General features: G+C 38.0%; 2 protein-coding genes across 2 annotated transcripts in view; both read right to left on the reverse strand.

Moving 5' to 3' along the window:
- Positions 1–25, reverse strand: part of TMEM14C (transmembrane protein 14C) — a 4,951-nt gene extending 4,926 nt beyond the window's left edge. The window contains exon 1 of the mRNA XM_009580874.1: positions 9–25. Within this exon, the coding sequence (XP_009579169.1) occupies positions 9–25 (17 nt within the window). The remainder of the gene's footprint in view (positions 1–8) is intronic.
- A 3,358-nt stretch (positions 26–3,383) lies between these two features.
- PAK1IP1 (PAK1 interacting protein 1) lies at positions 3,384–10,095 on the reverse strand. Its single transcript, XM_009580875.1, has 9 exons — positions 9,937–10,095; positions 8,802–8,922; positions 8,632–8,706; positions 7,929–7,981; positions 7,312–7,457; positions 7,124–7,221; positions 6,209–6,308; positions 4,515–4,641; positions 3,384–3,897 (listed from the first exon to the last, which is right to left on the reverse strand). Exons 1-9 carry the CDS (start codon positions 9,977–9,979, stop codon positions 3,737–3,739), a joined length of 924 nt encoding a protein of 307 aa, XP_009579170.1. The 5' UTR covers positions 9,980–10,095; the 3' UTR covers positions 3,384–3,736.
- Positions 10,096–10,587: the final 492 nt, after the last annotated feature.

The raw sequence follows: 10,587 nt of genomic DNA on the forward strand, positions 1-10,587 counted from the left end.
CAAAGCCGAGCCAGTCCACTGCCATGCTGAAAACTAGAAGAGAAATTGGGGTGAGGGTCGGTATCTCTTAATTTTTTAGGGCAAAAACAGCATTTTGCCGCGGGGGGGCTTTTCCACGAGCAAGGCCTGCCTAAAGCCTAAGCCCTAAACCGAGTCCAAGAGATGAAAACCGATTTGTTGGGAATGCAGCCCTGGGGGCAGCGGGGCGGACTTGGGGGTCAGCCCCGCCGCGAAGTGTACGCGGGCGGCTCCTGCCCGGCGGCCCCGCTCCACAGCGGCCCGGGGCGGAGCAGGCTGCGGAAGGGGAGGCGAGGGAGCAACGCACCGCCCAAAGCTTCCCTTTTCCGGCTGTCCTGAGGGAAGAGGGGAGGCGGGGAACCTCACACAAAAAAAACCCAACAGCCAGGGTACGGTGTGTCCCGCAGCCCGGAGCTGCGGAGGAGAAAACGTTGGTGCCTCCCATCTACCTGCAGAGCTGCGGGTAACTCCCCCGGCCCCAGCGGGGGGTATCGAGGATGCCCGAGCAAGTCCGGGTGCCTACAGATGAGGAGAGACTTCAGTGCAGACGAGGGTTTGTGTGCTTGTTCAGTGAGGGGCAAAGCTCCCTCATAACTGCATTCGTGTGCACCCAATCCATCCTAGTCCTGTACCAGAAATGGGAGTACAGCTGAGAATTTGGGGTTGGTTTTTGGTATGGCATGAGTTACAACTCTGGGCAGCCTACAGGCAGCTTTGATCAATAATTTCAGTATAGCCCTTTAATGGAAGATCCAGAGAATTTCTATAATCTTCAAATCACAAGCACAGCTAGAGCAACAGAAAAATGAGTCTTCTGCTGTAGAAGTTATGCAACAGTGGGAGATGGAAAACATCACGTAAAGAAAATGTTTTGCTTTTTTTTTAATCTGGAAAAAGTGTAGGGAGATGTTTGTAACTGCCTACAAAGATAAACTTTCTTTTTTCAAGTGCTGAAACTGGCTTTCTTCACATAAATGGCGCTGCGTGATTTATTCCAGTTGCCTATGCACTTACCTCCCATGGACATTTAACCATATAGAAAGAAAGAGCACTCCTCCAGCCAGGTCCCTGAACTGAGGGGCTTCAGTTCCTTTTCATAACAGAAGGCACACAACATCAGAGGCCTGTGCTTTCTGCAAAATGCAGCTTTCTCTAGCTGCATTTCAAATCTTCCCATCTTTATGAATGAGCCTAATGGTCAGAAAGCGGAGAGCAGCTTAATTCCCTTGTTGGCCTAAGTGGGTTAAATAGAGATCTCCTATCTCCCTGAGAAGTGCCCCAGCCAACATAGATCTAAGCTATACTGGATGGGGTTCCCTTTCCTGTTCGAGCTGTGCAATGGCTATGAGGTTCAAGTTTCACTGGGCTCTGCTTTGTAATCCAGCACTGAGGTCCCCCAAGAGGGAAGCAGGAAAACTGGAAGAAATCCACAGCTGCTGGCACTGCTGAACTCACCTGGGGCTCAGCTGAGATGCTGCTTGCGGGGCTGTTGTTTCTTGCAGCCATGGCTCCATCTACCCTACTGGAGTCTGACAGAGCAACAGCTTTCTCACCGCTGACATCTCCTCTCTGCACTGCTGCCTCCCCTCTATCATTCTAAGCAGTTCCCTGAAAACTAGAATGGGAAATGTTCTGAAAAGGAAGATATGCACAAGAAAACAACAACAAAAAATTTGCCAAGTACTGGTTAGTAGCTGAGCATTCACTCAAGGTGTAGAAAATATCGAGTTCTCCTCTCAGGACTGTTTCTGTATTTCACCTTAAAAGCTATTAGGACTTGTCTCCTCTGTCTTCAGTTCACAAATTGTTCGGAGTCTCATGAGATGCATAATTCTTTGTTACTACACAGGGGGTTTGGATTTTTGCAAATGTCCAATATTTACTTGTAAGTCTAAACCTTAGAACCAAAATTCTGTGGAATTTTTGCTTTTTAATTCTTAAGATTATGTGCAGACTGGATTTTTCCTGTGCTCATGAGAGCTTGGCATGAGCTCATGTATTTAAAAATTCAAACAACAACAACTGTTTAGTAGTAGCAGCCATTTTGTCAAGAACAGACATAAGCTAAGCACTACAAAATAGACATAACACTTTACAAGTGAAAACAGAGTTTTCTTATTTAAGCTTATACTTTGTAAGTCCTATATTTACTACAGGAGCCTTGTTATCAATTAAAAATCTGATTTGGTACTTTTCCTGCCAAATCTACAAACCATTTTAAGTCCTATATTATTTGCCTGTGTTTGTGTACACACACATTCAGGGTATTATTAAAGTTAAAAGCTGTGTAAGTTCAAACTAAAGTACAATGGAAATCCTTTTAATGTTGAATTAAACTGAGCTCATACAAATCAACTATACTGAATATTCAGACAAGAGGTTGTGATCATTTATCTAAATAAAGGAAATGATTACAGAAGATAAATACAGACACCCACCTCCAAGAGAATACTGCCATCGCCACATGAACAATCTCGTAACATCACCGATGATGCTCAGAGTCAGAGCATACACAGAGATGAGCTGGAGTTATATCCTATTTTACATCCTTAAGACAGCCTGCATTCCTGTCTCCAGAATTTTGCTCAATCTTTTTTCTGATTTTCCCTACCTTTTCTCTTGCTACACAAATAAGGAGGAACAGATTATTACTAAAGTGAATCAGAATAAAGCATAATTCCAATTACTCTTTGAAAACAGAAGAAATAATGAGTACTCCGGTAGTGCAGAAAACATTAAAATGCCTTACTTCAAAAGAAATAAAGAGAACATTTAGTACAGCTATTTGACCTTGTTCTCTCCAGTTCAACTTTGTTTTTCCCATTGTATATTTGTAATAAGACTTCAGATAAAATCCTGTTCCCACTGGCTGAGGTCAGGAATTCACTTTCTGTTTAAGTGCAAAACAGATGGGTGACGTTTTATCAGCATTACAAACATTTCAAATGTTAGATAATTTTTTTTTTAACAATACAGCTCAGATCAAGGATTTGAAAAAATACTATGGGAAGGGTGAAGAGAAGGTAAAACCTTATTGATATAAACTCTTCCACCTAAAAATATGTATCATATTCTGAACAAAAGATTTCAATCATGTGAACCATGGGTGCAAACACTTTAAAAAAAATTAAATGCATGAAGTATGGACGTGGTAAAAAAACCCAAACATTTTGCTTATAAACTCTATGTATAAGTCCATGTCAACAACTAGAAAGTACAATTTTCTGTGAATGTATGAATGGAATGTGATCAGCATATTTTAAGTAATTTTAACATGTTCCTTCTTACAGTAGGAAAAATAATGCATGACAAAGGCAGATCATATTTTGAGTCAAATGAACAGTAACTTTTCCAACACTAAAATGAAAAAGTGTATGTATTTTTAATAAGCATTTAGGTGAGACAAAAATGTAACTGAGATAGATGCAGCTATTTTTATCACTTTTTCAGAGCCAGTTAAAAAGTGTATGCTATTGTTAATAGAAAAATAGAAACATTACGTACTATGAATTTATTTTTGCCTCATTCACTTAGGAAAAGTTGCCACCTCTTTTGCTACTTCCCAGAATGATCAGTCAATTTATTAGGGTAAAAACATTCATTACTTTTAAACAACATTTCAGTTCAGAGGTATATGTCCTGTCAGAGGTTTACATCCTTATAAAAACTACAGCAACACCATTATTTACTTTTTGTTCAGGAGAGAAAGTAGCTGCCTTTATGCTGAGCTATTCCGTTTCTTTTTTTTCTTTTGCAGTGGAGCTTTCAATTTTTGCTTCTCTGGAGTAATTTTTCTCTTTTGTTCTGCTGTTTTATCACTTTCATCCGTCCAACAAACTTTTTGTTTCCTGACTATTGATGATTTTTCATCTTCAATCGCTGAAAAAAGCAAGAAAAAATTCACACTGATATTTATGTACAGTCTTTGTAGTCTAAAATGGCACAGAGATTTATTTGTATCTCATTTTTAAAAAGGGGTTATAAATGATTTTTTATTTACAGTGGAATGTGCCATTTATGCTAGTTTTGCCTGTGATACAAAAATATCTAAAGATCAAGTATGTACATACATTACGATACAGGAAAACAACAGGGGGGGAAAAAAAAAAAAGCCAGACTTCCTAAGTTTGCCCAACTACATTGGCCTCAGACCTAATTGCTGTTCATAGCAAAATAAGACATGCAGTTCTATCAAACTGTTTATTCTTTTCTTATCTGTGTCAAAAGCTTCACAGCGGCTTCCTCAGTACGTTATTCCAGTAAAGAGAAACAAAACTTTCACAAAATAGAAGTGAAAAGAGGCTTATGTCCTTCAACATACATGCAGGCTTGAGACATATCAGATTCGTAAGGATATCTATATCCCTTGCCAGCGTCATATCCCCAATTCTTCAAGATACCAAAACTTTTTCCAATGCATATAGTAAAAACCTCCCACTTAGTATATTCTATTTCACAGTCAAATTAACAACCAAAAATACACACAGTTCTATTACCTTGAGATGATGTTGCAGCTTTATCAGAATTTTCTTTCATTTCTGAAGCTCGGTCAAGCCATACTGCAAGACATGTCAGCCTAGCTTTGGTATTGACTTCACACAGTAAAGATGGCACATCTTTAATCTGAAGATAATATAGAAAAAGATTAATTAAACATTACGTTATATCTGTTTAAATTTACTGAAGTATTTGAAATGAGAAAGTATCTTACTGCCCACCTTCCACTTAATTTCTGGTGTCTAAAAATGTTTAGAACTAGAGGCTGTATACCAGTTAATGGTCACATTGTTACAGTCCTGTTCCTGATACCATTCCTCAGTGGTGGTTTTACAAAAAATCCCAATGGCTTTAAGAATGTGTCTTGATAAGCAAGACCAGTGGGTTTCAGGCACATGGGCGTAAGTTTAATACGAGGAATAACTAGATGAATCATAAAAAAAAAATCAATGGTTTCAGAAGTTTCTCCAGGGTAATAGTGCAGCTAAAATAATTTGAATTAAGTTAGTGCATCAGATTCCTTTTCTCCCTCACAAAGACAAGGCTGCTGATTAGAAGTAATCTCTTCAGAGTGTGTTTCAAAATGCTTAACTGCAATTGTATCAGTCCGCTCTGGGAATACTTGAGCACATATCCCATTACAGATATCAGGAGATAAAGTGTCACAAACACATGTGCAGCATAACAGCATCAATCCATCAGAAACTACTTGTATTAGGATATTCTACCTCACAGAGCTGGACAGAGCAGCCCACAGAGTTATACACAGTTTTACAAAATTTTGTCTGCACAGGAAACAAAATCACACATTTGGTCAAAATAAAGACAATGTTACAGAAAAGATAGAGAGTTCCCTGCTCACTGTATCAATTATGTACAAGGGGAACAGAAATTTGAGGTGAAGGGAAAAGAATGATATTCACTACTCCACTTAGAACTATAAAAATAATCAGAGGGGGTGAAATTAAAAACGGGCAAATTCAGATGAGATATATAAAGTGTATAAATGTTGAGAGATAATTATTTGAACTATTCAAGATACTTATAGTGGAAGAGAGTAGATCCTTTATTACTAGGCATTAAATTTAAAAAACCTAATTCTGATTTTAAAAGACAAACCCCAGAGCAAACAAGAAACATGGGAAATTTTAAACATAAGACATGATTCCTTGTTGAACTGTGCTACTCGGCACTGTTTGAAAATACAGGAAATAAAAGTGCCCAGTACATTAATGTGTTTGAATTTTTCGAAAGGACTTTTTCCCCCTACATGAACAACCACCCGCCCCACCAAACCAGAGAGTTTGTGTTTTTAAAAGAGTAGCAACAGCCATTACAAAAATTCACAGCAGTCCTTAAACATATATAACTGATTAGATAGTCACGAGTCTGACCAGATAGGTCTGTAGGGAAGCTTGACTTCACATAAAGAGGAGATAAGATCTCCATAATATCATCAGATTTTATAGTTTGTTTAAAAAAATTACAAAGATACAAGGATACACAAGTGCATAAAAATATAAGCATAGACATATATATCTCTACTGAACATAACATGGAGGAAGATCAAGACATCCAGATTTCAAGTAAAATTTCCTCAGTGATTTAAAATTAATCTTTGTAACAGAACTGCCTGCAATTTTGGTTGTCTGATATTTTTCCATAAACGTAACAAGCAGTTTAATAGACCAACCTTATTAAGATCCAGATTCCACATTTTAATGTAACCGTCACTGGATGCAGTAACAATAACATGTTGTCCTTCTCTTTCAAAACTATAGATATCTTTTATTCTGTGAAGAAAATGTAATACTTTGTTACCTTATAGCATGGCAGTTCACTTCAGAACAGTACGCTAACAGAAATTAAAGATGAATAGTCTAAAAATCAGTTTGAACAGAAAACCCACAAATGACAGGCAGGAACTCGCAATGGTAATCTGTTTTGAGTGCTGTCATTTACAGTAGGAACACTTGCCTTTGCTACAGTTGTTAGGATTCAATCCAGAACACTTTAATATTTTTAAGCACACACTATTAACCACATCAGTGACATTTTAGCTAATGCTTCTGTGTTTTGACGAATTAAAAGCAGCATTTGGACAAATATTTGGTATTCGACAACAACGGAGAATATGTGATTACCCTCCTATTGTCTGGGCTGAGTACAACTGGTTTGGTTCATGTAAGCATTCTAAAGACTCAGATTCTGTAAAGACTGGTTAAACATTCTTTAGATAGTCTTGCAGGAAAATACTGGTACCCAATTTCAGAAATGCATAGACCACACACAGAGAAGTGTGTGAGTGTGCGCGCGCGCGCACATGTGTGCGTGTGTATTTTTACACACACACTCATAAATTTAGAACTGTAATATTTCTAATTCTATACCCTATTGTTTTTGTAACTTGAATGGCCAGCATAGTACTTATGCGCATATTAAAAGCAAACAAGTCTGTCCCAAATTTGGAATTTAGCACATAAATAAATTAACTTTCTATACTAAAACAAAACCAATAGTAAAATATGCTGAACATTACAAGTCCTTGAACTTTACTGGGTACTCAGCATTGCCATAAATATTTAAATAGTAAACAAATATAGTATACCTGTTTTCATGAGCTTTAAATTCACACAGGCATTTTTGAGAGTCACAGCTGTAGAACCTTATAATTTCATCATCTCCAGCTATGGCAAGGACAGAATCCTTGGAATGGGAAAAAAGAAATGCAAGTGTGATTAATTTCATGTGTTTCAAACCAGTTAATTTCCCAGCACCTTTCTTTTTTGTACTTACTGTAATAAATCTAAGTGAAGAAATTCTCTTCTCTGTTGTGATAGTGCCAGTGATTGAAGCTGTGTCAAGTTTGTAGATATCCACTTTATTTATTATCACGGTCACATACCTCTCTCCATCAGGGGACCATTTAATTATGTGGGCATCTGTACACATTGATACGTTTGTATACATATGTAGACAGGTTTTTTGCACTCTATATTGCATGAGAATCTAAAAGTAAGAATCTGTAGAAGCTGTCAGACACTGTTTTCTACCTAAACCTGAGAAAAATTTACGAAAAACTCAAATAACCTAGAATAAACAAGTAAAACTATGCTATTAAATGTTTATTTCTGATTATCAGAAGTGTACAAAGAAAAACACATTTATTTAAATGTCCTGACATCAAATTTCAAGGAAAAAAAAATTTACTTTAGTGTCACTGTTTTCCTTTTGGTAAATGATTACTATTAAGGACATAAGCTTACATATGCTTGCCTGCATGTGTAAAAAAGACGTTGTGAAAGTTGCTTGCAATTAACTGATTTGTTCATTAATTCAGTCTACTTTTCTTTACACAAAAAATAAAACTATCTAATTCTACTTTTTTAGTGGATTTAGACTGATAAACTCACTTTGCTTCAGGTTTTTGATAAAGGCTGACCGTCCTTCTACAAGATTCCAAGTTCTGAAAGACAACAATAGATAACATGCACTCTGGTTAAAAACAGCACAGTGAAACTGAAGTCCTATCTGCTGACATAAGGCATCCAATGGAAGCTTTTAAGCATCTCTATGCATTTTACTGCCTTCTTAATGCAAGAGAAAATGATGACTTCATATATCGCTTGCACACTGTAAGGTTGAATTTGTGATATTTATTTTATAAACCACCATTTGCAATGCAGAGCCCGAAAGGAGCCCAGTACCCATTTGTGCTGTTAAAATAGCATTTTATGTACTTAAAACACATATATACAGCAACATGTACACGCTCCAAGTGAAAAATTACTTTTCTCACATTAAACAAAACCTGACAGCTTTCAGAAGTTTAAATAAATTGTGTTTCAAAATGTAAATGTATTTATACGTCTACAAGCGATTATAAAGAGTCAGAACACAACAAGAAGCTAAGAACAGCAAGGACTATTTTTAAAAGACTTTAAAATATTGCTGGTATCTAGAACTTAAAAAGGCAAATCTTTGAACCATTTAATGTCCAAATATGTTTTATTAGTGTTACATAGTCTATTCCCAACACGGAACTGTGGTTTATAACAATTCACTAAGACTTATTGACTTACGATTCTCAGCATTCCTTCTTCAGTTTCAACTCACCTTAATGTTTTATCTGTTCCTACTGACAAAGCTAATTTCCCGGAAGGATGAATAGAAAGAGATGTCACGTGCCCCCTGATAAAAACAAAACAACGTATTAGCCACATATATTATTTACAAGGAAAAGAAACATGAAAACGTACGTCAATATGCAGATTTAAGAAACTCACTTATGTGCCTTAATGGATTTCAAGCATTCCCATCTTTTTGTGTTCCAGATACAAATTAGTCCATCTTCAGCCCCACTCAGTAGATGTGCAGTACCATAGAACTCCAAACAAGTTATTGTGCCTAGAAATACAAACCAGAACTATTAACAATGTTGTACATAATGAAGAGTTACCACACAGAGAACGTATGAATTAACAGAGAAGCTTCTAGCATCAAAACGTGCCAGCTACTACCCTACCCTTGGGAAAATCTGAATTATTTCCTAAGTGTTTCTTCACAAACCCCCCAAACTTTCTTGTTATATTCAATCACTGATGTGCTCTATCAGCAACCCCCTACAGCCATACATGTCTGAACTCCATCTGGTCCGATCCCTGATACAGCAGTACTCAACCACTGTGGCTCAGGTGACACAGAGCTTCTACCAGTGATAAGGAATTCTCCTATGTCAAAGCCCTGCTCTGGACACACAGTTGAATTTACCGCACATGCTGCTTCCCATAAGCACCAGATTTGTCATACTTGAGTTGAACGCAGGTACCACATTCAGTCTAGCTCCACATATGTCTTGGTTATCAGGAGAAAAAGAACAATCAGCATTGAGCTACAAATGACCCAAACACATTTATTTGGACAGCCATTAACTGATGTATTTCATGGCTGTAATTCAGGAGGCACATAAAGTGGGAAATGTACCAGGTTAACTCTTCTGGCAGCAGCAGCCTGCTCTCACACACAAACTCTCTCTTTTGTGTGGCTCATGTACGTCTGTGACAGGACAAGGGCACTGGGAAAGATGGTTGTTGGGAGTAGGCATGGTCTAGATAAACTGTCCTGGTAGAACAAAAATGGCTCACGAGCCACAAGAAGGTCTGTGGGCCATACCTTCTTAAACAGTTAAAACTAAAAATAATTGGAAGCATCAGCTGTATTTGTGGGCTAATACCCAAAATTATTTTGGATTTTTATGCTCAAAAGCTTACCTTGCTTGTATCATCAGACCATCATGGCTGCAACACCATCACTATTAAAGACTTGTTAAAAAAAAATTAAATTTTCTTCTTCTGGCAAAAGCCACTTTTTCAGCTATAAGTTTCTACCATTAATGCTTTTTGCAAGGAAAAGCTCCCTTACCGTTGTGCTGCAGCAGCGCCCCATGTTCTATCTTCTTTTTCATGTCATAGATTTGGATTGTCTCATCTCTGCTCCCAGTGACCACATATCTGTTATTCACTGCTACCGCTGACAATGAGGCAGAGTGGGCATGATGTGTAAAATCAGGGACAACCGTCCAGGACTGTAAATGAAATACAAAATAAACAGGTCTTTCTGAAGCTTACCATAGCGAGCTTCAACTTCATTATCCTGTAAGTTTTCTTTTTCTTTTTTTTTTTTAAAAAGCAAAACCTGAAAAAGTGTATGTGTAAAATGCAAAGTGATTATACTTAGCTATGCGTATAATGGGATCTTACTGAGTTAATCTGCTGTTAGGAGATTAGTCCGAACGATTTAAGTGTGCAGACTGCCTCTTGTAATCAGTGTTGGGCTTAGATGAAGCTGTATGTGAAAAAATATCTGCACAGAGATACATCTCGTGGACAACGGAGGCAGATTCTCCCTTTTTCCACCATTGCAGGCTGGAGACACGCCTTCCACCTGGCACCGGCCCCCTGAGACAATGTGGCATCCATCCCCTGCGCAGCTGTTTATTCTCAGCTCTGCGCTGAAAGGCTGAGGGGAACGAGCTTGCACCACAACCCCCTGCATCCACGCGGCCGGCCGCTT

This window comes from Fulmarus glacialis, unplaced genomic scaffold (genome assembly GCF_000690835.1).
Source record: "Fulmarus glacialis isolate BGI_N327 unplaced genomic scaffold, ASM69083v1 scaffold42056, whole genome shotgun sequence".
Taxonomy (NCBI): Eukaryota; Metazoa; Chordata; class Aves; order Procellariiformes; family Procellariidae; genus Fulmarus; species Fulmarus glacialis.

Coding starts and splice junctions, on each gene's coding strand:
- PAK1IP1 (XM_009580875.1), bottom strand. CDS start 9,979: ATGAAAAAGAAGATAGAACATGGGGCGCTGCTGCAGCACAACG. Junction 7,982..8,631: donor GGAACAGATAAAACATTAAG/GTGAGTTGAAAC, acceptor GTTGTCTTTCAG/AACTTGGAATCTTGTAGAAG. Junction 3,898..4,514: donor AGCTGCAACATCATCTCAAG/GTAATAGAACTG, acceptor TGCTTTTTTCAG/CGATTGAAGATGAAAAATCA.